The sequence below is a fragment of the Pongo pygmaeus genome, chromosome 7, assembly GCF_028885625.2.
Source record: "Pongo pygmaeus isolate AG05252 chromosome 7, NHGRI_mPonPyg2-v2.0_pri, whole genome shotgun sequence".
NCBI classification, from domain to species: Eukaryota; Metazoa; Chordata; class Mammalia; order Primates; family Hominidae; genus Pongo; species Pongo pygmaeus.
Window position 1 is genome coordinate 22,726,501 of NC_072380.2, and position 26,583 is coordinate 22,753,083.

A 26,583-nucleotide genomic window follows, 5' to 3' on the forward strand; every position below is an offset into this window, starting at 1 on the left:
TATCAGAGAGCAGATGCCATAATCAGAGGACCACAATTCCATCTCCAGCGAGAGAGATGCGAGGAAGGGAAGAGGGATGCCCTGTGTGCATCTGCCCGCACTGCAAGTCCTTGCCACTCCTTAGATCAATGGAGCCAGAGATCTTGCCACCAACACACTGGCAAAGCAGCTGGTTTGCCTACACTTTCCGTGGAGAACAAAGTTCATTTTGATAAAGGTTGGGGTACTGGGAGGGTTTTTGTTTGTAGTGAGCATTCAGAATAAAAGACCCCTTTTGAAACCACTTCCCTTTCAGATCTGTCATGGATTAAACTCTGGAGACTCAAAGCCACACCTTCCCACTTCCTGCAGCCGGCTAGAGACCAACATATGCACACCCAGATTCTTTGGACTTCAGCTGAGAGCCTCCACAGATGGTCAGCCTCTGCGTGAGAGGTCAATGCTGAGTTGGTCAGCAACCTACCTCTGCATGAAGCAGAGAGGCCCCACCCCCCAACTTTTTTTTTTTTTTTAACAGACAGGGTCTCAGTCTATCACCTAGGGTGGAGTGCAGTGGGGCAATCAGAGCTCACTGTGGCCTTGAACTCCTGCGCTCAAGCAATCCTCCTGCTTTAGCCTCCCAAGTAGCTGCGACTACAGGCGTGCATTTTTTTTTTTTGTAGAGTTGGGGTCTCTCTCTGTTGCCCAGGCTGGTCTCAAACTTCTTGCTTGATATGATCCCCCGACCTCGGCCTCCAAAGTGTTGGTATTATAGGCATAAGCCACTGTACCCTGTGAGGGTGCTTTTAACTTGGGTCTGTTTCCTCTCAAGTGACCTTACTTTGGATTTGCTAGAGATGGAGCCATTGGTCAGATGTGTGCCAAACTTCTCACCAGACTGAAGCAATCTCTTTCCTGTGCTTTTGAGAGCTCTGCCAAGGAGGGGAGAAGCTAGTAAGACAAGGAGAACCATCAGGGGCTGGGATGACAGACGAGGGCCTCTGCCACCAGCACAGCACTAGACTTTCTGTAGCTGTCACATCAGAGAGGCTCTACAGTTGTGGTCTCCCATGTTAAAACCAAGAGACCCACTCAGATTTGTGGGTCAGGAGGTTGAAAAGGCTATTTTGCACTGGGATTCCAAAACACTGGGAGGGCTTCACAAACCAGGGAAGCATGAGGCAATGGAAAGAATATCGGCCAGGGGCTCACGCCTGAGTTCTAACTCCAGCTTTGCCAGTGTGGGGTTTTTATAACTTGAAAAAGTCACTGCAACTTTCCACGGGCCTCATTTTCTTCATCAGGAAAAATCAGGAGGTTGGACTAGATGGTCTCTATGAGCTTCCAGCTCTAACTTCCTAAGAATCTATGATTCTCTTTCTTTCCCATTCTGGAGATAAAAACATTCTAGGGATAAAAACTGTGGGCTTAAAGAGGGGTGGGATTCAATCTTCCCTTCCTGCTGAGTGACGCTGGGTCATGGCCAAGAATACATTTGGAAGTTGACACAAACAGGCCGAGGCCATTGGGAAAAGCTTCCTGGACTTTTCTGCAGCTGAGGTAACAGAAATAAATGCCTGGGCAGTATCTTTGGTGGCGGCCTCTGTTTCAGGAACACTCTTAGGAAAAGTGTAGACCACAAGCCAGTCCCTACAGGTGGACTGTTCTAAAGCAATATCTTCCTCTACATTTTTGTAATCCACCCATTCCCCCTGCCCAAGGACGATAAAGAGCCCAGGCTAACCTTTCCTAGGGGAAATGTCCCAGGACAGGAGGCCCCTCTAAGCCCCAGTCTTACCCGCATAAGCAGGAATAAGGCCTAGGTTGCTGTCTTCCCAGCCCCAAGATGTGTTGATTCAAAGCTTTGGTTCTATGCAAAGGCCATGTGATACAGAACTGAATCTCACAGCAAAACAATCGAGTTACTCACTGTTTTGGGCACAATCTGTTTCTTGGGCTGCCCAATCTTAAAAGGAATCCTATAAAAGAAAGACAAAGAAGGATATTGTGAGAAGTGGGGAAGGATGCAGCTCAAAGTATCAGTATAGTACAGGCCACTTTCCCCTAGGAGGGCGAGGAAGCATGGCCATGGCTTGCTACTTGGTACTTGGACCATGTGCCCTGGTGGGCATACAACCATTGGCATCTGGGCTTGGTTCTAAGAGAGAGAGAGGTCCTCCCACCTACAGTGTCAGATGCAGGTTGTTCTGTCCCAGAACATCTTTGCTGATAGTCTGTCATTTAAAGACAATGAAAAGGTGAGGGGCAAGGAGTTTGAGGCTGTAGTGAGCTATAACTACACCACTGTACTCTAGCCTAAGAGACAGAGCAAGACCCTATCTCAAAAAAAAAAAAAAAAAAAAAAAAAAAAAAAAATTCAGCTGGGTATGGCAGCTCATACCTGTAATCCCAGCACTTTGGGAGGCCCAGGTGGAGGACTGCTTGAGCCAGGAGTCCAAGACTAGACTGGGCAATATAGCAAGATCCTATCTCAAAAAAAAACAACAAAAATTAGCCGGGTGTGGTGGCACATGCCTGTAGTCCCAGTCACTTGAGAGGCTGAAGCAGGAAGATCACTTAAGCCCAGGAGTTCGAGGCTGCAGTGAATTATGATCATACCACTGCACCCTAGCCTGGGCAACAGAGGGAGACCCTGTCTTTTAAAGAGATAAAGGAAGGGAACAGAAGGGAAGAAAGGGGAAGGGGAGGGGGAGGAGGAGGAAAGGAAAGGGGAGGAAAGGAAAGGAAAGGCGAGGACGGCAGGAAAGGGGAGACATGCTGTGAATAACAATAAGACCTTGTGTCTTGAGGAGTTGCAAACTCAGAAATTACAGACTCACTGTAATAGCTATCATCCTTGAAATCATGAATCACTATGGTCTATATTAGGTGCTTCACTACTTCTCTATAGAGGGGCAAACTGTGGATCTGCAAATCTTCTTTGGAGGCTGGGGAGACGTAATAAATAACAGAGGTATTAGTGATTGGCCAGCCTGGATTATTTCCCTGGGAAAACTCACAAAATCAAAAAGCTGCTAACTTGGAAAAGAATCTGAAATCCAGTCCAAGTCTGCCTTGGACTTGCTATGAAGAGCTGCACCTCAGATTGCCTACTTTACAGCATGGCACAGAGGAACGAGGATCATGGGTCTAGGAGTCTGAACCTGAGCATTAGCCTGGCCTCCGCTTCCACTGAGCAGGCTGCCCTTCGGCAGGTGACGGCTGCACTGGGACTCCATTTCCTGCTCCATAAAACAAGTAGATTAAACTAGGTGATTTAGGAGATTCCTTGAGGCACTGAGCATTCTATGATTCTCCAATTCCAGGAAGAAAAGTGGCCAGGCTAGAAAGTGCATCCCAGTGGCTATGGAAAGGGTAGGCTCCCGATCCCAGGTAGGAAATGAGTCAAGAATCCCTGGGATCAGCTCCGGCAGAGGGCTCTCAGCCAGCCATGCTCATCCCTCTCCTTTTGGCTCTTCCATTCAAACCTCCCGCTTCCACCATGCATCAGACCCGCTCCACCAGGCCCACATCCCACCCTTCCCTCCACATCCCCTTCTCTCTGAGCCTGCTTTCCTTTGGCCCAAACTGACCAACACACTGTTGCTAAACCCAAGGGTGTAATTAACCACCGATAATGACCCCAAACAGCGATTCAGTGGAGGGGATGGGCCAGCCTGAGTCACGGTGGTTTAAATTTAATTTCTGGAGGACATCCTGTTTATTGTTAACCCAGCCCCATAATTTGGGAGTGTTAACCCTTTGGGGGCTGGCTGATTTGCATCTTCTGTAAACAAATAAATTCTGGCTACATAATAACCAGGGAGGAAAGGTAAGGTCTGGAAATGAAAAGGAAAGAAAAAATGAAATTGTTGTTTCCTTTCTCACACCTAAAGAGAAAAGGTTCATGGGGAGATGGGTTCCTTCCCCACACCCTGGTTACTTTTCCCATTCTCAGGGATTAGAGCTGACAGACAGGATGGTTTTCGGACAGTGAGCAACTGCCCTCAAGGACCATTCTGGAGACAGTGCAAATGAGGTCCTGGTGGCAAGCACCACTCTGGAGACATTGCAAATGAGGTCCCGGTGGCACTGCAAACAGACAGCCTGTATTCTGTGGGAAGCATGCTGCAGCTGAAAGTGCTCTAGACCCGATATCAGAAAACCTGGCCTCTGCCTCCAACTCATTTTGTGATTTGAACAAATCTCAATCTCTCTGGAGCCCAGTTTCTTAAACTATAAAACAAAGGAGTTGGAATCCCTTCAGCTTATCTAAAACTGGAATTCTAAACTGAATCTCCACTCCAAGAATATGGGGAGTAGGATGAGAATTCTAAAGAAGTCTCAGAGTGGTCTTCAAAACGACTCTTGGAGTTTAGTACTGTAGACAAGGGACCAAGAAATCAGAAACGTAGATTCCATTATTTGTGGTGCTACAGCCTCCCTCTAAACCTTAATTTAGTATCACGGTATTTTTAGAATTGTAAGTTACCATAGAAATTTTTCCCCCAGTTCAACCCTCTCCTTTTGTCGATGAGGAAGCAGATCCAGAGAGGTTCAGTGACAAGCCCAGGGTCACTCTGCTGGCTCACAAGAGAACCAGGAAGAAGCAACCAGGACCCCTGGTGTCCAGCCCAGTTTTCTCTCTGCTACCCACAGTTCAATACTCTTTTCACATGAATTTGTGATAAGTATGTGATGAAAATACCTAGTCTTAAAGTCCTATGGAATTCCAAGGGGCTCATTGTTCTTAAAGGTCTGGAAGTGAATGGGAGGACGTTCATGCTGAACTGGGTGCTCTGGCACAATAAGAGGTTATGTACACCAAGCAGACGGAACAGGTCTCTCCTTGTATTTTCACCACAGTTACTGACGATCACAGAGACCTATCATACTGTTCTGATTATTTTTCAACTCACCTGCTCAAAAGCCCTATTAGAACACTTTTAAAAAATCCTTCACATTTCAAAAGTTTTAAAGAAAAACTGTGAGGCCGGGCACGGTGGCTCACACCTGTAATCCCAGCACTTTGGGAGGCTGAGGCGGGTGGATCATGAAGTCAGGAGATGGAGACCATCCTGGCTAATGTGGTGAATCCCTGTCTCTACTAAAAAATACAAAAAAAATTTGCTGGGCGCGGTGGCGGGTGCCTGTAGTCCCAGCTACCCAGGAGGCTGAGGCAGCAGAAATGCGTGAACCCGGGAGGCGGAGCTTGCAGTGAGCCGAGATCATGCCACTGCACTCCAGCCTGGGCGACAGAGCGAGACTCCGCCTCACAAAGGGGGGGGGAAAAAAAAGAAAGAAAAGAAAAATTGTGAAGGAAGTATGTAATTCCTATGTTGCCCACCCTCAGTTTCCCCTTTTATTAACATCTGATACTGGTGTGGTACATTGGTCACAATCAATGAACCAACAGTGATGACAGAGTCAAGACTATCCTTTCTTCAGACCTCCTCAGTTTTCCCCATGTCCTTTCTCAGTTCCAGCTTCCCACCCAGGTCACCATGTCACCTTCAGTCGCTATGTGCTCCAAGGCTCCGCTTGGCTGTGACAGTTCCTAAATCTCTCCCTGCTTTTGATGACCATGCCAGTTTAAAGAAGTGCTGGTCAGGCATTTTATAGAACGCCAATTTGGATTTGTCTGATGCTTTTCTCCTGACTAGACTGGAGTTATGGCTTTTGGGGTAGAAGATCACAGAGCAGAAGAGCCATCCTCACCACATCATACCCAGGGTCCACAAGGTCAACATGCCTTACCCTGCTGATGTGAACCTTGATCACCAGGCTGAGGTCATCTTTCTCAGCTTCCTACTGTGAAGTTACTCTCCCTTCTCCCTTTCCCTACTGCACTCCTTGGGAGGAAGCCATCATGCAGAGTCCTATTTCTTATTTATTCAACCATTCAATATCAGTATGGACTCATAGATATTTATCTTATATTTTGGGTTATAATCCAATATATTATTTTGATGCTCAAACTGTTCCAGCTTTCGCCACTGGCAGCTCTTTCAGTTGGCCTCTGTGTCCCTTTGACATATCCACATCAACATATGTATGTATGTATGTGTGTGTGTGTATTTCCTTACTTTCCGGCACTACAACATGTACCAAGTGCATCATGTACATTTCCTGCCCCAGCCCTAGAATCAGTGGAGGAACTTACATTAGTATTCAATGTGCTTCTGTAATATGGTCTCAACCTTACTTTTCCTATTCACTCAGTACAACTGCCATGATTCAGCCAAGTGGCTGTTCATTAATCCCCCAAATCTAGACTCCTTATAATTTCCTGTCCCAAACTGGGACATTTTGGAGTACACGTCATCAGGACAACTTGGACTGTCCAGGGCAACCAGGACAAATGGCTACCCCACCTATAGGGAATGCTTTCTCTGCTCCCAGGAAAACTTCTCACCTTCTTCTAAATGTCAAAGACTTATTTGGCATTTAAAAAATTCTACCCTTTACAGTTAATTACAGTTTATCTCCTTAAAAAGTAAAGTATTCACATGAGAAACAGTAACTTTAAAACAATTATTATAAAAAAACATGCTCATTGCAGAAAACTTGAGAAATAAAAGGGGATGGGGTGGGTGGGGGGAGTATAAGGGAGGAAAAGAAGAGTTTTGGAAAAAAAACCCAGCCATGATTTCACATCTAAAAGACGGCCAAGGTTAATGTTTTAGTGTTGTTATTTGTATTTTTTAAATTTACAGAAAGAAAAACTGAAGCAAATATGCCAAATGTTGGTAGTGGCTAATTCTGGGTGGTGAGAATATGATTACTGTTTTCTTCTTTGCACTTTCCACATTTTTTTTTTCAAATAAACCGAAAAAAAAAAAAAAAACCCTTGTTTTTTTCTTGACTACAAAAATAGCACCTGATCAATGTTAAAAACCTGGAAGAAATAGGAAAACGCAAAGGACAAAACACACACACACACACATCCAAAGGAAAAAATTAACAGTACTATCCCGAATCACAGTGTGTACATATGTGTGTGTGCATGTGTATATGTAAATATTTATATAACTTTTAAACCAAAAAGTAAAAGAAATATCATGAATGGTTTTATATGAGAATATATCATTTTCACTCTCCTGATTTTTAAGAGCTACAAAGTAAAATGAGTGGCTCTGGTATATAATGGAAATGTACCACTCGTTTTATTTCTGTAACCTCATCACTTACTGCTGGTCATTTCAACTGTTTCAAATTTTTCTCCTATTATGAACAAAAACTCTAATAGCTAAATCTTGGTGTGCACCAAGAGTCATGCAGGATCAATTCTGTATACTGTGTTCAAGGCTTTGATACATTTTGACAAACTGCCCTAGAGACAGATTGAAACATTTAACATTTTTGAAAAGATTGAAACAGTTTACATTTTACTAACCACACTTTGTTTGTATATCAGGATTTTTTTCTTGGATTAGTGTTTGCCTTTCACTTTTGTACATGCTTGTGTTTAATGTACAGAAGCTTTTGATTAGTGTGAAATCAAATCTACTAAATCTGCCTTTTGTGAGTTCTTCTTTTGGTATCAAACTGAGGATGACCTGCTTCCTCCACTCCATCAATTTGCAACTATTTACCTATATTTACTTTATTACTTTTATGGCTTCCTTTTGTTAATCTAAATTCTATTATTAGTATCAAAGTTATAGTGTGCATAGTCTAATAAGGCAACAAGATTTCTTAAGTAAAACGTTAGTTCCCAGGACTCCCTAATCTCATTTGCCAGAAACAACCACTTTCAACTTAACTGAGCTTTTAGTATTTACCTTTGCACATCTAAAGATAAATGCTTATACTGCTACCTCTAGATCGTTAGGTTTTAAGGCACTAAAAATCTACTTTAGCTATTGACTTTTTACTTTGGAAGATGAAGATTTAAAATTAAACAAACAAAATATTTTTGGGTACCCATCCCTATTTCATGAAGCCACACTTGCAGCTCTTCTTCTCAATATAGTTACAGTATAATAACTTGGTTAGCTTAATATTAAGTAAACTATTAGGAGGATATTGTGATTTTTCTTCCATCCTGCCCTTGAGAGCCAGCAGATTGTTCAGCCTCAGTCAAAGCTTTAGGGCACGGCAGTTGCAGCCAATGTACTGAGTCACAAACTCATGAAAGTTTCCAAGTCAAAGCTCCAGCTACGCCACTCCCAAATTCCTGACCAACAGAAACTATTTATTGTTGTTTCCAGCCACTAAGTTGTGGGATAATGTGTCACGCAGCAGTAATACATAAATAACATGCACACTTTAACTTTCCCTAAAATTGATAATTGTCACTTTTCTTTCATTTGCTTAATTGTCTACGTACTTATCCCCAATTCAATCTGTGGTCTAACTCTGGTTTCAACACATTTATCGTATCAGGTGTTCTCTCCTTTGCATCTTCCGGACAGTCTGCCCGGCAACTGCTGCCTCATTCCAACCTGGACTGGCTGCCTGCTCCCCAGCCGTGAGGCTCTCAGCCCCAGCTCTCCCTTCACCAGTCTTTCTGGGATTCCTTTGACTTCTCTTTCATGATTTTTCCCTGATCCTCCTCTTTCTTCGTTTACCCCTTATTTTGGTGGGAACAAAATATGTGGGAGGTCATTTTTGAGACTGTGCACAACCTAAAACCTTTTTCTTCTACCTGCAGGCTAGTTTGGGCATAGAATTAAAGGCTGGACATAATTTCTGTCAGAATTTCAAAGGCATTGCTCCCCTGTCTTCTAACTTCCCAGTACTGCTGCTGTGGGAAAGTCTGAAGCCACTATGATTCCCATCTTTTGTATATAACCTGTTTTTTATTTTCTTACACAATCTTATAGGAATGTATGTTTGTCACAGTGTTGTATAATTTTACAACAATGTGGGTCTATTTTCATCCACTGTGGTGGGTGCTCATAGGACTGTTTCAATTTGGCAATTTATAATCTTCAGTTCTGAGATTTAAAAATTTTGTTGTTGATTTCTTCTGTTTTCTGTTTCTTACTTCTGAAACTCACAATTTCGACGCTGACCCTCCTTGGCTGGTCCTCTAATTTCTGTTTCTCAATTTTATCTTCTAATGCTTCTAGGAAGGTTTTTTTTTTTTTCATTTCTGCTATCAGTTTTTTTAATTTCTAAGAGCTCTTTTAAATTTTCAGGATGTCCTTTTAAAATGGCATCTTATTTTTATTTCATGGATGCCTTATCTCTCCGAGGATCTTAACAACAGCTTTAATTAAAAAGTTTCTTCTTCCTTTTATAGTTTCAGTTTTCCTCCAAGTTGCTTTTCTTTTTGTTTAGTCTTTATTTTCCATACTAAGTGCTTTCCTTGGATGTGCGGTAATTCTTGGTTGCCTACTCTCATATATGACTGGGAGACAAAAAGAGCTGACAAGAAGCTCTGAGCACACGAACCATGTTTATCTACTGGGTAGGGCAATCTGCAAACTGGCTGAACAGTTTTGTGGGGAACTCCCTGATGTCACTATCTTTCTAGTCTCTTCTCTTGGGCAGGTAAAATTCCTTAGAGAAGATTCTTCCAACCTCCTGCCATTCTGGGAACTTGGCAATGGAAGAGCCTGCGTGTGCATGTATGTGTGCACATGTGTGCATGTGTGGTGGGAAGGGGAAGGGGTGTGCCTTGGCACTCTGAGGGCATGTGTTCACTTCATCCTCCTGACTTCACTAGGGCAGTCCCACCCTCAGCTGTGCTGGCTGCCCTCTCAGAGGCGGGTTTGAAGTTTATACAATTTTGTATGCTTCATTTAAAGAAAATTACAAATATACAAATAGGCACGAAAGTGAATATTTAGGCAGAGAAAAAAGCATAACAAACGCCAAGTTTTAAAAGCTAATAAATGACACAAACATCACAAAATAATCTAGTATTTTTACGAATCATTTGCCTAACACACCTCTATCTTTGTCTCCCTACATTTTTGGGCTGCTTAGTGTTTGGTTGCCTCTTCATGTGACACAGAGTTGGTAGCATCATTTTCTTAGAGTAAAAAAGATAATTCCCTCTTTCCTCTGGTATGGTTGTTTGAAATTTTTCTACTACTGATGGTTTAGAAAAGCCTTTTTCAGCTTACTGGTAACACCTAAATTTCAGGATTGTTGTAAAATTTAGAAAAATCTCATGTTTCCGCTGCAAATAAACTAAGATGTCAGGGCACATTTCAAGGTTTCTTGTACAGTGACTAATCTTAAACGTTCTTTGAATTAATGACAGTGACCAGTTTGTCATTAATGTCTGTCTTTGTAGGAGGGCATATTTTGAATTTTATCTTCGTTATGCCTTTCATGTTAAATCCGCCAGAAATTTAAATGTTTTATCAATGTGTTCTTCTGATTTGCTCCTCCTCTTCGTTAACTGAGTTTTCTAACAATCACTTCTATTTAAAATGGATCTCATTCTCTTAATGGATTACTCACTTTTGGTACAACTGGAAAATGTTTTGTTATGCTTTGCTTGATTTCAGAATGATTTCTATATATTTAAGCACTCACCTTATCATTTTTGTGTTCCATTATTTTTAAATCCAATTTTCTCTCTAGTTGTTAAGTAAATTTAAAATTGACCACAAAAGGTAACCTTTACACATTTCCAACTCAGGAGTCTGTGATTTCTTGTTTTATTAACATTTTCCAAAGATGTCTTTACAAAGTACAGTTAAAACAGTATACTCCCAATTCACCCTTCCCTAGTTCCATCCCCCCAAAAAAGCCTGGGCTACCCCAGGATTGCCTGACATGATGGGTAGTATGAAGAAGTAAAAGCAGGAAAGAAGACAGAGGTCTTCCTAACTCATTGCAATATAAATACTTTATGTTTCAGTTTACCACAACATAGGCATGCCTAGGGTTCCTTCCAGGGTCTTGGAAAAGGTCCATTTAAGTTGGGACCCTGAGGTTTAAGCTTTATAAGTTTCATACCTTAAATCCACCTTTGTGTCCCCTGGTACAGAATTCTTTGGAGGTGGGGTTGGAGTGGAGGACTCTTCATTCTTCTGCTAGGGTGGGGTGGGGACAGTCTCCCAGTGATAAGCAGTTAGGGAGATGTTAGGGCTCTAAACTATTCATAGTTTTCAACCAATCACCCTGATCTCAGCCCTTGGCTTCACCCAACTTCTAGAGGTACTTAGTACCAACTCCCAAACCTTTGAGAATTCTGTGATGTAAGGTGGGATGGCTCTTGGTTTTCTCAAATGCCAGTTTGGGACTTGACTTTCTTGCAACTAAGTCAGTTACCTCATGTAACTGCACTCTAATTCCCGAATTTTGTTGTTGATGTCTCTTCTATTCTCCCTGAACTATGGATTTATGCCTTAACAAAATTGCTTTACTGTGCTTTTTGTAGGATTTGTGAGGGAGATAAATTAGATGTATGTATTCAATCTGTCGTCTTTACTCAGAATCTGGTTTATTTTTAAATAACATACCATAACATTCACCCTTTTAAAGTGTACAATTTGGGGTTTTTAGTATATGCCCAGAATTGTGCAAAAATCACTGCTATCTAATTTCAGAACATTTTTATCACACCAAAAAGAAACCCCACATCTATTAGCAAGCAACTCCCCTCTCCCAGCCCTGGCAACCATTACTCTGCTTTCTCTATGGATGTGCCTTTTCTGGACATTGCACAGAAGTAGAATTATATTTGTATGTGGCCTTTTGTGTCAGCCTCCTTCACTTAGCAAAATGTTTTTGAAGGTCATCCATGTCATAGCATGTATCAGTACTTCATCCTTTTTTTAATCATTGAATACTAGTTCAGTGGATGGATTTACATTTTGTTTATCCACTTATCATCTGATGGACAATTGGGTTGTTTTCCCTTTTTGGGTATTAATGAATGCTGTGACAAACACTTATGTTCAAGATTTTGTGTGGATATGTTATTTCTCTTGGGCATATATCTAGGAGCAAAACTGCTGGGTCATATGGTCACTCTATGTTTAACCTTTTGAGGATGTGCCAGACTTGTTTTCCAAAGTAATTGTATCATTTTACATTCCCACCAGTGGTATATAAGGGTTCCAACTTCTCCACATCCTTGCCAACACTGTCTTTTTCATTTTAGCCATCCTAGTGAGTATGAGGTAGTATTTCTGATGTGTATTTCTCTAATGACTAATGATGTTAAGCATCTTTGCATGTGTTCATTTGTATATCTTTGGAGAAACATCTATTCAAATCCTTTGCTCATTCTAAAACTGTTTTATTATTATTGTTGTTGAGTTGTAAGAGTTCTTTGTATATTCTAGGTATTAGCCCATAATCAGAAATATTTTCTCTCATCCATGGGCTGGGTTTCCACTTTCTTAATGGTGTCCTTTGAAGCAGAAAGTTTTAAATTTTGATGAAGTCCAATTTATCTGTTTTTTCTTTTGTCGTTCATGCTTTTGGTGTCATACGTAAGAATCCTTTGACAAATCCAAGGTCATGAAGATTTACTCTTGTCTTTTCTTCTAAGAGTTTTATAGTTTAGCTCTTACATTTAGGTCATTGATCCATTTTGAGTTAATTTTTAAATATGGTGTGAGGTAGGGGTCCAACTTCATTCCTTGGCAAGTGGCTATCCATTTGTCCCAGCACTGTTTGTTGAAGATTATTCTTTTTCCACTGAACTGTTCTGGCATCTTTGTTACAAATCAATTGTCCATATATGTAAGGGTTTATTTCTAGACTCTCAATTCTATTCCATTCATCTACATGTCTATCTTGATGACAGCACCACACAACCTTCATTACTGTAGCTTTGCAGTATTAAGACTGGGGAGTGTGAGTTCTCCAGCTTTGTTCTTTGTCAAGATCATTTTGACTATTGTGTGTCCCTTGCATTTCCACATGAATTTTAGTGGTTTATTTTTTATATTTAAATCTTTGCTGCATTTAGAGTTTGAGCATATGACTAGTTAGGTGTTTTAACATAGTTTTAAAAAATTCCATCTTTGAAAAATTATTTTATCAGCATTAAATGCATCTACTATTCCATACCACAGAGTAATCTACTCTTTTGCCAATAACACAGATTTATTTAGATGTATAAAAGTTCCTGATACTTAGCAAAGCAAATCTTATTAAAAATTTTTTTTCCAGGTAATTTCTTGGCTGTTTTAATTAATCAAGATAAATTTCACTAGCTGTGTGCTCTCACCCCCACACCTAAAAACCCCTGATAAGGATATTACCCGAAGTGCAATATATTTACAGATTAACTTTTGAAGATCCTATTTTTGGTTTGCTCATTCAGAGCCATATTTCTTTTCATTCATTCAAGCCTTTTTATCTCCCTTGGTCTTAAGGGTTTTTTTTTTTTTATATCCATCTCCTCTACATTTATTTCATTAAATATTAAGATCCCAAAATAACACATGTGAAGTTTTAGCTCTATACATGTCTTAGGTTCATTCCATGGAATTTTATATTTTTGGTTATACTGTAAATGGGATTCTCTTTTTCATTTTATCTTCCTGGCACATTTACTCTGAAACCAGTCACCATACCTACATACTTAATTTATATAGCCTAAGAAATTCAATTGGAAAAGAAGAAAAATAACTAATTAGGCTTTCCAGGTAGACAGTCTTAGGGTATGAAAATATGATAAAATTCATCTTTTTCCCCAACATTTATACCTATTTATTGCCTTATTGCATTAGCTTGAAGTTATAGAAAATGTTTCCGACTTTGGTAAGAATGCTTTACATCTGATCCCTCACTATCAAATATGAAAGCAGCTATTCTTGATTTCAGCCAGGAATGCTCCTAACAGTAAGAAAATATCTTTCTGTTCCTAGTTCACTAAAAGGTACAAATACTTAGTTTTTGAATTCCACCAATGCCTTTCGCCATGCATTTAGATGACCAGTTTGTTCTCCTATGACCTATTATTGTGTTGAACTGTGTAAACATATTTCCTAATATTGAGCCATCCTTTCATTACTTAAGTAAACTCTGCTTGGTAAAGAGTACAGGCTAATTAACTCTGATGTGCGAATGTCCTGCTTTCTGATTATGACACATAGCACCTCAAGGTCAAGGACTGAATGTCATGCTTCTTGGCAACCCCTGTTAAGTACTGTACTAAGCACAGTGCTATTTTCAACTTTTCACTGAACGAGGAAACATCTGTTAAGGGCCACCTTTGTTCCAAATACTATGCTAGGTTCTAGGGATATCAGGATGAACGAGGCAGATTCCTTCTATGATCTCATGCAGCTTATAGTCTAGGTCTGTGCACACAGTAAGCACCGGATGAATAATTAAATGAATGACTAAAGTAAGCGCATTACCCGAGGGGCCTGTAAAATAACATGCTCTGATTTAAGGTTCCTGAAGAAAGCTACTCTTAGGTAATGCTACATAAAGAACAAAGAAAGGTAGTATCATTGTCTTTGGGCTCCCAATCCTTATGTAACCAAAAAACAAAACAAAACAAAACACAAACAAAAAACCCCAAAAACCTAAAAAGAATACCCACCAGCACTGGGGTCCAGCAACAGTACATTCAGTGGAGACCAAGAAAATGGAGTAGGCCCTTGGCCTTGAAAGCAAAGCCTGACAAAGTTATTGGAGTATGATGGGTCAAGAGAAAATACTTTACAGAGCCTAAGAGGATATATGAAAGGAGAAGAGGCTGCTGGGTTTATTCCCAGGCTGCCAAATGGCAGAAGTGAACCCACTCTGCCAGAGAAGTGGGCAAAAAACTGGGCAGATGCCCTGATGGAAGGATCAGATTCTCCCTGCGCTGAAACGGAGCATTCCTGCAGGAAGTGGTGAAAGGTGGCAAGGAAGGGAGAGTGAGAGTAAAGGCAACACAACTGCACTTCAGCAGGCTCTTGTGCCTCTTCTCCCCTTGAGTCCCCATTTCATCCCCGTGGCTCTCCCACTGCAGGCACAGGGGACTTCCTTAGGAGAAGCAGCTGCTTTGGAGGGCATGGGGCAAGAGGGACAGTGTCACAGCCTGAGAGCAGCAGCCTTGGTACTGCCAGGTCACAGCAGCCCAGGGTTGGCAGTGCTCCAGGGCAGGAGGCCCAACTGGGCTTCGGGACTCTCCTCCCTCCTCCTCACACTTGCCTCAGTGCTCCCCTTGGAATCAGGGGCGTGGGCAGAGAGCCAGAGTGAAGACAGGGCTTACTCCCCAGAGCGTCTCTGAGTTCTGGAAGAAATTAAGAGGGTTCTGAGCTCTCTGCCTCTGGAGCAGGAGACCTAGCTTGGTTCTGCTTCCCATTCCATAAATATGAGCACCAGAGGGCAGAAGAAGAGATATTTTAGTCTCAGCAACAAAACGGAGAAAACATTTCTTTCAACCCTCCTCTTCTCCAACCCCCAACTGCCCCACCTCAAAAAAGAAAAAAAGTTCTGTGTGTATGGAGGGCAAAGGGGGGAAAGATTCTATTTTCTTTCATAATAAAGAAAAAGTCAACAGGATGTTCTCCAAAGCTACAAATATACTTTTTCAAACAGTAAATATCTCTATTAGCAGCATGATGCCAGTTGGCTAATTCTGTCTGTCTCAGTAAAACCTTTCCAAAAAAGCCCCTGCTCTTGTGTAATGTCTATTTACAAAAACAGCTCTTTTGCATTTTCAATTTGCTAGGTTTCTCCATCTTTTGTTTCCTCACCCCCTCTGCAGAGGCAGAGATAAAAGGCAGGCCCAGATGGCAGTTGGGTGGGGATCCCCTGGTCACCCCAGCAGAGCTCTTGTCCCTGCTGTCTTTGGAGAGTCCCACTTCACGACAAAGAGTGGAAAGAGGCTGAACCCTAAACCTGCTTCCTGGGTCTTTGCTTGGCCTCCAGAATCCTACTAAACGTGAATAAGCCTAGGCCTGGCTTGGGGGTGGAAAGAACCCTGGAGTGATTCAGTCTGCCCCACCCTGTATCTTTCTGCTATCTCTAGCTGGGCAAGAGACCCACAGTTTTGGGGGCGAGGGAGGTAAGGGAGGTGAGAATGGAGGGAGGGCTGAGCAAAGAGTAGGCGGTGGTGGTTGATAGTGGCTGAAATCCTGGCTCCCCGGGGAGTGGTCTGGGCCTGAGTCACTGTCTCGGCAAGAGCAGGAAGGTGGGCGAGAGGCAGCAGCTCCAGCAGGCTGGAAGAACAAGCCCCTCCCCCCGGGCCTTCTGTTACTCTATCCTTGGCTTGCTGCCTGCTCTGGCCTGAGGCCCCACAAGGCCACCACCTTAATGGTGGGAGAGAAACAAGAGGGCCAGAGCCGGGGCAGGGCTTATCAAGAGCCATCTAGGTCCGGCACAACAGCTGCTGGTTGGATGCCATCCTCTCTGTCTGTCGGGCCAGCTGGCCACAATGCCAAAGGCCAAGGAAAGTTCAGCCCGAGCAAGGCGGAGACCCCAGGAGAGAGGGACATGAACTGAGCTGGAAATCAGTCCTTTCCAGTGCCTATGACCACAGCCTCCAGCCCCACCTCAGTCCTTTCTCTAAATTAGCTTGATCCAAAACCAGAACACACAGAACTTGACCCCCACCCGCCATCAGTCCGAGGAGGTATGTGTGTGTTTAAAAATAAAAGCGATGACTGTGACTTGGCGGTTTGTGACTTGGACCAGAACAATCTTCCAGCTCAGCTGTGATCCCTCCTTCCCCACCGCTCCACAGGCTGACCTCTGAAAAGTAAAGACAGAATGAAGCACACAACATTAAGTCACACGAGAGCTGGGCGATCATCTCATCAAAGCAACCATTTATTGAGCATCTACTATTGCCAGACTCTGCACAGGCACTGCTGATACATCAGTTTATTTCAAGTGTCCACTCCTGCACTTCACAGGAGAAACAGCGCACTAGATCAGGGGATGGACCCTGGAGCCAGACAGCTGGGGTTCAAAACCTCACTCTGCCTATTACCAGCTGTGAGACTCTGGGCAAGTGACCTCACCTTCCTGTGTCTCTGTCTCTTTATCTATAAAATAGGACAGAAAATAATTTACTCATCTTCTAGGGTTGCTATGAAGGTTAAACGAGTTTAATGCTTAAAACAGATCTTGACACACAGTAAGCAGTCTGTTTTTTTGCGAAGGTAGTAGTGGTATTTTGATGATGACGACCAACCAGGTCCAGAAGGGGTGACTTGTAAGAAGTTACAGAGATAAGTATACTCACCCCTAAAGAATGGTTAGGAAACCTGAAATTATTTTTTTGTTTTGGGGGCAAACAGCTGTCCCATACCGTGATGCACCACCACCAGGCCCAAGTGATAAGTTTGCCTAAACTTGAGTGGCGACTTCCCCCCAAATAGTGAAAGGATTTTGACAAAAGTGTGGAGGTGATAGAGCACCTAAGAGAGAAAGGCACGCAACTCAAGGAGGCAGTTTGGATTTTCTTTGCAGCACCTTAAGAAGATCCTAAGATCTGACAGACAAGTAATCACCTATTCTCATTCTAATCTGTAAGATAAGAAGGGGTAGAAAATGGGTTTGCATTTGGAGGTGAAAGGCTTGTCCTGCAGACTCCACAAGGAAAGAGAACCTCCACTGGCCTCATCTCCATTCCGATGGGCTGACAGTGGCTTAGACTCTGAGAGCACCAGACCGGCTGTTTAGCTTCTGAGGTACCATCTTTAATCTCACCTTTGCTTCTGTCTCTTACCAATCAGCAATTATAAAGAGCTCTCACACTACCTTTTTCCTCTTCTCTGCTGAAAGTTTGGCCCCTAGAAAGCAAGAGGTAGAAGGAAGACGGCTGGATGGAAACTGACTTCTAGGCCCCCTCCCTACATCGTCCCCACCCTGTGGGGCAGGGGCGGGGGGCGCGGGCAAACATTCTCTTGCTGTGGAAAGTGAGGTCTGCCCCAGCAATGATTTAAAAATTAAAAAAATACGAAATATTGTAAATACACAAAAAATGCAGGGAATATATAATAAATACTCATGTATCCACCACCTGGCTTTGTCAAATTCCAACGAAGCCATGCTTGCTTTAGATATTATTATTTAAGCAACAAAACAGTACAGATACTGTTGAAGCTCCCTGAGTATCACACCCTGAGATTGTATTTCTTTCTTTTTTTTTTTAACTTAGTTTTTTTGAGACAGGGTCTCCCTTTGTATCCAGTCTGAGGTGCAGTGGTGTGATCATAGCTTGCTGCAACCTTGAATCCTTGGGCTCCAGATATCCACCTGCCTCAGCTTGCTGAGTGCTGGGACTACAGGCTTGCACCACTTCCCCTGGCTAATTTTTAATTTTTTTTGTAGAGACAGTCTCACTACGCTGCCCAGGTTAGTCTCCAACTCCTGGACTCAAGCGATCCTCCTGCCTTGGCCTCCCAAAGTGCTGGGATTATAGGTGTGAGCCACCTGGACCGGCCCCTGAGATTCCATTTCCTTCTCTCCTTCCTTGTTATCCTAGAGTAACCACTATTCTAAATTTAGTACTATTCCCATACTTTTACTGTATAAGTTTAAGTCCATATGCAAAATATAGTATTGCCTTACAGGTCTAATGTTTATATGAACAGTACAATGTTGAATGTATCATTCTTTTTTTTTTTTTGAAATGGAGTCTCGCTCTATCACCCAGGCTGGAGTGCAGTGGCGTGATCTTGGCTCACTGCAACCTCCGCCTCCTGGACTCAAGTGATTCTCCTGCCTCAGCCTCCCTAGTAGCTGGGATTACAGGCGTGCACCACTACGCCTGGCTAATCTTTGTATTTTTAGTAGAGATGGGGTTTCACCATGTTGGCCAGGCTGGTCTCGAACTCCTGACCTCAAGTGATCTGCTTGCCTTGTCCTCCCAAAGTGTTGGGATTACAGGTGTCAGCCACCGTGCTTGGCCTACAATGTTGAGTGTATCATTCTTACTTATTTGAATGTATCATTCTGAAGCTAGCTTTTTACATTCAGCATTACATTCTTGAGATGTGCCCACACTGGTACATACAGCTCTATTTTACCCATTTTAACTACTACATATATATATATTTTTTTGAGACAAAGTCTCACTTTGTTGCCCAGGCTGGAGTACAGTGGCATGATCTCAGCTCACTGCAATCTCCACCTCCCAGGTTCAAACGATTCTCCTGCCTCAGCCTCTTGAGTAGCTGGGATTACAGGTATGCACCACCATGCCCAGCTAATTTTTCTATTTTTTAGTAGAGACGGGGTTTCACCATGTTGGTGAGGCTGGTCTCGAACTCCTGAACTCAACTGATCTGCCCGCCTCTGCCTCCCAAAGCGCTGGGATTACGGGCATGAGCCAACACGCCCAGCCCATAATATATCATCATGTAAAGACATCACAATTTATTTCCCCATTCTCCAGAGGCTGGGCAGCTGCACATGACGATGCCCCTCACACTCCCACATGTGTCCCCTGCTGCATGGAGGTACGGGAGTTTCTCTAGGGTAGGGGACAGCTACTATTCCAACTGCAAAATCTCTAATATACACCCCCTCCTGCAGTGTATGTGAGTTCCTACTGTTCCTCACCCTCAGATACTTGGCATTGTCAGGCTTTAAAATTTCTGCCAGTCTGATGGCTGTGAAACAGCATCTCATTGTTGGTTTAATCTGTTTTTCCTGATTACTAGCAGGACCAAACATCTTTATATGAGCTTTTGTTCACTTGGGTTTTCTTTTCTGGAAAGCAATTTACAGTTTTCAAATCTATGGAATAACTTCTTATAAAGAACTCAGCCAGTGTTCTTTACAGCTGCCCCTTCTGTTGTTTTTTATTGACCCAGAGAAACAACCAAATACACAAGCAACCCTATCTTCAGTTGCTGGAGTCAAAGGTGTTAGCTTATAGTCTGTATTTGTAATGATACTCTTAGGTGGTTTTCAAACTTGAGGTCTTTGCAGAACATCTATCACTCAAAGGTCTTTAAACTGCTACACAGTCTTCCATTGTATACATAGATCAAAATCAGTCATGAAATTAAAAAATCATATGCACTCACCTCAGGAAGAAAAAAAGAAAAAAAGGTCAACTGAGGTGGGTCATTCTTTAAAAAAACAAACAAGGCTGGCCGCGGTGGCTCATGCTTGTAATTCCAGCACTTTGGGAGGCCAAAACGGGTGGATTACTTGAATGCAGAAGTTTGAAACCAGCCTGGCTAACATAGCGAAACTCAGTCTCTACTAAAAAATGGTGGTGCATGCCTGTAATCCCAGCTATCTGGGAGGCTGAGGCATGAGAATCACTTCAACCCGGGAAGTGGAGGTTGCAGTGAGCTGAGATGGCACCACTGCACTCCAGCCTGGGTAACAGGGCAAGAGCCTGTCTCAAAAAAAAAAAAAAAAAAAAAACCATGAAGAAGAACATAACAGAAAATATCAGAGTGCATTGCACACATACTGTGTGAAACTTTTATTTCAAGTATAAGTGTGTGTGTGTGTGTGAGTTGTGATATCAAAGGTATTTCTAACTGTGAGTTGTGTTCAAAAAATTGTGGAAACTAGTCCAGGTGTGGTGGCTAACACTTATAGTCCCAGCCACTCAGGAGGCTAAGGCAGAAGGATCGCTTGGACCCAGGAGTTTGAGACTGTGGTGAGCTGTAATTGCACCACCGCACTCCAGCCTGGGCAACAGTGAGACCCCCCCATTTGTTTTTTTTTTTTTTTAAAAAAAAGAAAACTATTGTCCAAGTTAGCATCCTTGGCTCCATTTTTTCTCTTCTGAGTTATCCTGCAGGCTACTGCCAAAATAATCTGACTAAATCATTGCTTTGGCCATGCCACTTCCCTGCTCAAAAGCCTTCAATTTCCAAAAGCCTAGGCTCAATTTGAAGTCCTCAGCATGGCACTGAAAGCACTATATAACGTGGCCCTGAGGTGGAATGCCAATTCTCCCCAATGCAGCCTGTACCCAAACCACTATTTACCACCCCCAAGCTGGCCTCCTGACAGTCCGCACAAACACTCTTGACGCATTCTGACTCCACACACCTTTTTCATGCCATGCTTCTAACCTGGATCCTTTTCTCCCTCCCACTGAAACAGCACATATTTGCTAAGTCAAGCTTCAGTTAAAATTATATCTCCTGCTTCAAGTCTTTCTTGATGATGCCACGCTGACATTTAGTGATCGGCTGTCCTTTTGAATCCCTAGCACTTTCCATACACTGGCTGAAGACAGAGATCGACTCATGCAAGTCTTTTAAATGTACCTCAACGTTTAGCACAGACTTTTGCACATTATAAATGTTGAACAAGCATTAAATCAACAAATATTTGTTGAGCACCATGTATGTGCATCACACTATACTGGGCCCTATTTGATGGATTTGCCACCAAAATCATGAGTTTGGGAAAACAATTCTAATAAGTTAACAGCTGACTCTAAAGATTACCCCAACAGATTTCCTTAAAGAGTATATAATACATATAACACCTCTGACTAAGTAGCTGTGGGACTCAAGACACTTGACTCTTTCTGACTGCTCCAAGATCTGGAAGAAATCCTTTTCCTTTCATTAAACACCTGAAATAAGAGCAAGCTCACATACAGAATCTCACAGACATTTTATAGGGCCCCTGTCTTCAAGGCATTACTATGCTCTCCAGAGAGGAAGAAAAGTTTGGTATGTCCAAAGTCATACAGGACATGAGTGATGAGGCTGCCCTAGGCAGGGGCCCCATAGGTGGAAGAAGCTGAGCCAGTTACAGAACAACTAGAGGTCTGCAGGGCACAAGGACTTCCTCTATCACTTGTGTGTGAAGACTGTCAACTCCCTGTGATTCACTACCAACCTGCTAGTGTCAACACACCTTAGCAAAGCAAAACTCCATGATCCAATCAGCTTAGCAATGGTCTGCTACTCTTCTAATATTCCTGATCATGGGGACAGAATACTCAGGAGACACATTTTAGTTCTAGTTCTTCCAGGTACTAGCTGAGTGAATTCTAGTAAGTTACCAACGGGGATCATAAGACTGCACTGCTTGCGCAGATGTAAGCATGAAGTCAGACAAAGCACGGGAAAGCCATCTGAAAAGTTAGAAGCACTCTACACATGTGAGACAGCAACGGTAATCATAGGGGAAAGGACTTCACTGAGAAAAAAACTGAATAATGGTTTTGTTTGACCCAGAAGTTTACCTTCTTTATATTCCATTCATTTAACAATTACCTGTTAGATACCCACTATGTGCATGATACCCACTATGCGTACAAAAAGATGAAGAAGCTCTATGTCGCTCCTTTTCTCATGGGGTTGGTGTGGAAGGGAGGTGTATGTCTGTGATACCTAGAAGGATGCAGAAGTGCTACAAGAGAAGCACTATGGAAGTACAGAAGAAACCCAGCAAAGCAGTTTGGAGTGGAGGATCAGAGACGAGCGGGGAGGAGAAATCACAGGCAGCCTGACCTGGAAGCCACTTGTGTCAGTCAATTTAACAATAGTACTTTCAGAGGCTCTTCATTTTAGGAAGTGGTTTGTAGGTTCTGCACGTTTTTATCTTAACATTTTTCCTGAGCTGAGGCAAGTCAGGAAAAGGGAAAAAAGGCCCCATTCATATATTTAATAAACACTTCCTGACTGCCAGGAACAGTGCTAGGGAATAGCGATGACCACAAGATAGTCCCCATACTCAAGAACTCAGACAAGTAAACCAGCCAGCGGAGTACAGATGCTGATGAAGGTCAGAAGAGCGGCACCCAGTGCAGCATGGCAGGGTGTGAGGGGCCATTCAGGGAAGACCCTCAGAGAAGGTGAAGCGTGGCCTGACTCTTGAAGGATGAGATGCTGGCCTAGTGGACAGGGTGTGAGTGAAGGGGAAGCATTTCAGGCAGAAGGGACAGTTATCCAGAGGCACAGGGGCATGAGAGAGCAGAAGCTTGGAGGATGGAACACATGGAATGAAGAGGGACAGCCAGGCCCAGAGGGCCTCAGAAGCCCTGGCCCAGAGTTGGGCCTCTATCCTGAAGATGATGGCAAGAAACTACACGGTGAAAACAGGAAAGAAACAAAAAGGATCAAATGTGAGGAACACCAAAGTGTGAAGGGCAGACAGAGGTAGAAGACCCCGGAAGAGTCAGAAAAATATCACTCCACTCATTTCACAGCAGGATCAGGTGGCAAACTGTCAGCAGGAATGGCCGCTCCATGCTACACATGGAGAAACCAAGACAGAGAACAGTTCAATGCTTGACCAGGCCACACTGTGAGTGGCTGAGCTAGAACCTGAACGCAGCACTCTAACTCCTACTCACACTTATCTGCTCTGCCTCTAATTTCCTTCCTTTTTGTCAAACTACTGGACCCCTAGGTATAGGGAGATTTCATCATCAAGGTGTATGGTTCAACAGGAGGCTACAATTCCTGGAGCCAGCTTAGATTGAGGTTACTATTCTTAATTCTACTTAATCCTCTCTCCATACCATAATAAAGCCACCTGAGTATACACTGGAAGACGGGGAAGAGAGAAACAGGAAGGGGGAAAGGGAGACAAGAGGGAGACAGAAATAGGGAGGGAGGGGGTGAGTGGGGAGGAGAGGAGAGAGAGAAAGTTGGGAGGGGGGCAAATGGTGGGGGGAAGTGGGGTGGAGAGAAAAAGAGAGCAAGAGAGCGAGAAGCATTTGGCTTGAGGCCAAGAAGTGAATCTGTGGTCTGAGATGTGAATATCAAATGCCTTCTTCCTAGTAGGACAGACCACTGGATCACTTTTCTGAAAGGCAGATGGGTTTATGGGGAGTGGATGGGTAGATGGTGCAGGAAGGCAGCAGGTACCCACTAAACAAACAGGGGGTGGGCGGGTTGCCTGCACAGAGGAAGCAGAGAACAAAGGCCTCTCACTCTTCATGCAAAGTCCACAGTGTGCAAAGGGCATCAATATTGGACATTTCTCACTGTGACATTTTGAAAGCTCAGCCTAGCCCAGAACAATGGTTACCCTCTGGGGACCATGGGCCATATGCCTTATTTAATGATGGCTTGGCACAGCCCATGTACTTGGTGAACTTGACCTTGGGCATCAGCCTCCCATGACGGCTCTACGTCACTCTGGTCTCTTCCCCTAATAAGAATTCCAGTCTCACATGAATGGATGGATTCATTCTGGGGGCAGGAAAACCACTCAGGGAGTGAATCAGAAGGACCCAGCCCCAGTATCCTTGCCAGCCATTGAGCTAGGAACTGAGTGTGATTGTGTGCCCAGGCGCCGGTGCTGTTCCCCTCTTTGAGAGAGAGGGTCAGGGTCCACGCAAGAGATGACGTAGAAGCCCTTTAAGGGGGAAGAGAAAGGAATCTCAGCTTTGAGGGACAAAGCCACCCTTCTGGTTGTGACTCTCAGTCCAAGGAGGTACCAAGATTGTGCATGTATTGGTAAATTAAAGCTACTAGATGAAAATCTCAGCTCTTGTTAGACAGTTGTCAACTTCAATTCTCTCCAACCTGACAGGCTAACCTTTAAGGAATGGGCTATTTTTTTCAGAAGGGAAACTTTCTGTGAGACAGGTGGAAACAATCTGCTTCAGACCACCCAGAGACCAGAGAATCATTTACCTTTATTAGTTTCTGCTGTGCTCTTCTCCCAACTTGTGAAGCAAAGATTGGTTCAGTAAATGCCAATCTAGGCAATATAAAGCATCTGTACTGCCTCATTTTCACTTTGAAAAATTAGGCAAGAACACTCCAAAGATTCAAGACGTAGCAGCCAAGAGGATATCTATATCCCAAGACTGGGGAGCCCAGAATGACACTGAAAGGACGTAATTCCTCTGGGAAAGGGAAATGAAGAATTACCGCTTTGCCCACCACTAACTAGGTTATAACAAGACAGGAAAGGTAGCTTTTTAAGGCTCCAGCCGTTATTGGCCTCCTGGAGCAAATGGTGGAGGGAAAAGCAGCAGCTCCTGCTGGGGCTTATTAGGGCACTGCTTCGGGCTTTCCTCCCGTGCTTGCGGTGATTGTCTGACATTTGTCCATCAATCTCGGTCTAAGAAACAGGTGGGGGAGGGGACAGATGGTTCGCATTTCACATTACAGAGCTATCCCTGACACTGACTGACATCAGCTGCTTGCAGTCTCCACTGATGGCCAAAATTAAGCTACAAAAGCCTTCCTGAAGGATATTCTATTATCTTAATTCATTCATAACTGGTTATTATGCACTTTGCATAAATAAACACACTAGACTCTGAGGACAGAGTGGCAAATATGTTCCCTATGTCAATGGGCTGATTAATCTTGTACATCTCTGGGGCTCAATTTATTCACACACTATAGCTGAATCTCCTGAGGTCCAGGGTTGTGGCTATACAGGTCCTTGGGCCTGATGGTAAGGTAAGGTCCTGCATATGAGTATCCTCTAACCTCTAAGAAAGCCCCAGGAAGGCAGGCAAGTCACAATTCTCTCCTGTGAACATAAATAATCGAGAGCAACAAATGGGGATTGCCTTTTGGGCAAATTGAGTCTTACAAAATAAATACACCATTATGAAGTGTCTACTACGACCCAAGTATCACATCATTCTGCAGCAACTGGAATTTGTGACTCTATCACTCTACTCCCTGGCTTCTTTTCTCATGGCATGATAGTTCCCATAAGTTTAAACTTAACCATGCCTATTTAGAAAGCAGGCAGTGAGTAACAGCCCTGGAATGATTAAAACCAGTCCAATCCCACAGGGTGAGGGTGTGTGCGGAGTGTAATTCTGGCCCCTTTAAAAAGAGAAGCAAGTTTGCCTTGTCTTTTGAAGCCTGCTAAGTCGTGCAAAGAGGATAGTTACCCAAAAGGGAGTGGGTTTTGATTAGTGAACTGGGTCCAGGCTGCCACAGCGAGGGCCACGGCTCTGGAGGGATTGGCGCGGGGCAGAGATGCCCACAGGAGAGAAAGACGACACTGACTCCACCTCAATGGGTGTTTAAAAAAGGAGGGAACAAGGAAGTCCCTCACTTCAAGGAGCTAGGAGGACCCGAGTCCGGCAAAACAGGGGGTCAGACGCGGAGACCCAGGCTAAGAGGATCATCCGCCACTCTCCTCGGGAGTCCTGCTGAGAGATTGCGACTCCGGGAAAGCACCGAGGGAACGACCCTAGGGCAGGGGCTGTCGGGCCTTGCTCTGGGGCGGAGAGGTCGCGCGGGACCGGAGAGAGCCGGGACGCGGCACTGACACAGGGCCAGGGGCCTCGCGGGTCCGCGGGTCCAGCAGCTCCCGCCGCCTGGGCCTCACTCACCAGCTCATGGTCCCGAACCTGGGTCTGCCGCCGGGGTCCTCAGCCGCAACTCGTTCCTCTGGGATCACTTCCGGATTCAACCAGTCTCCAGGAAGTGACGTAGAGCCCGCCTCTCTGCCCGGAAGAGGCTGTTGGGAGGCGGAACCCGGCGCGTTAACCCTTCTGCTGCAGCGTGCTCGCCGCGGAGTTTCCCCTGCCGGCGACCCTCTGGCTCTGGTCAAGCGCTTAGAGACACAGGCTGCAACGGGGGATGAGGGGGACCTCTGGGGGCGTTTTCTGCCTTCAACACTGACTCCTAAAGATCTCTTCACCTGACCACGCAGGGCCCTTAGCCGGGCTGTCCCCTCTGTCAAGTGGTTTCTAATCCAGAGACATTGGCAGCAAATTGTCTGTGGGAGGAGAAGCCACTGGGGATGGAGAAAGTGGAAAACTTACATTCTCTGAATGCTCTTTCCTATCTTTTACAGTTTGTACACCAC

General features: G+C 43.8%; 1 protein-coding gene across 1 annotated transcript in view; it reads right to left on the reverse strand.

Annotated features, from left to right (window-relative positions):
* Nucleotides 1-26,226, reverse strand: part of BIN3 (bridging integrator 3) — a 48,436-nt gene extending 22,210 nt beyond the window's left edge. Inside the window, exons 1-2 of the mRNA XM_054498202.2 lie at nt 26,105-26,226; nt 1,910-1,958 (exon numbers count right to left, since the gene is read on the reverse strand). Coding sequence (XP_054354177.1) covers nt 1,910-1,958; nt 26,105-26,112 — 57 coding nt within the window. The 5' untranslated portion in view covers nt 26,113-26,226. The remainder of the gene's footprint in view (nt 1-1,909; nt 1,959-26,104) is intronic.
* Nucleotides 26,227-26,583: the final 357 nt, after the last annotated feature.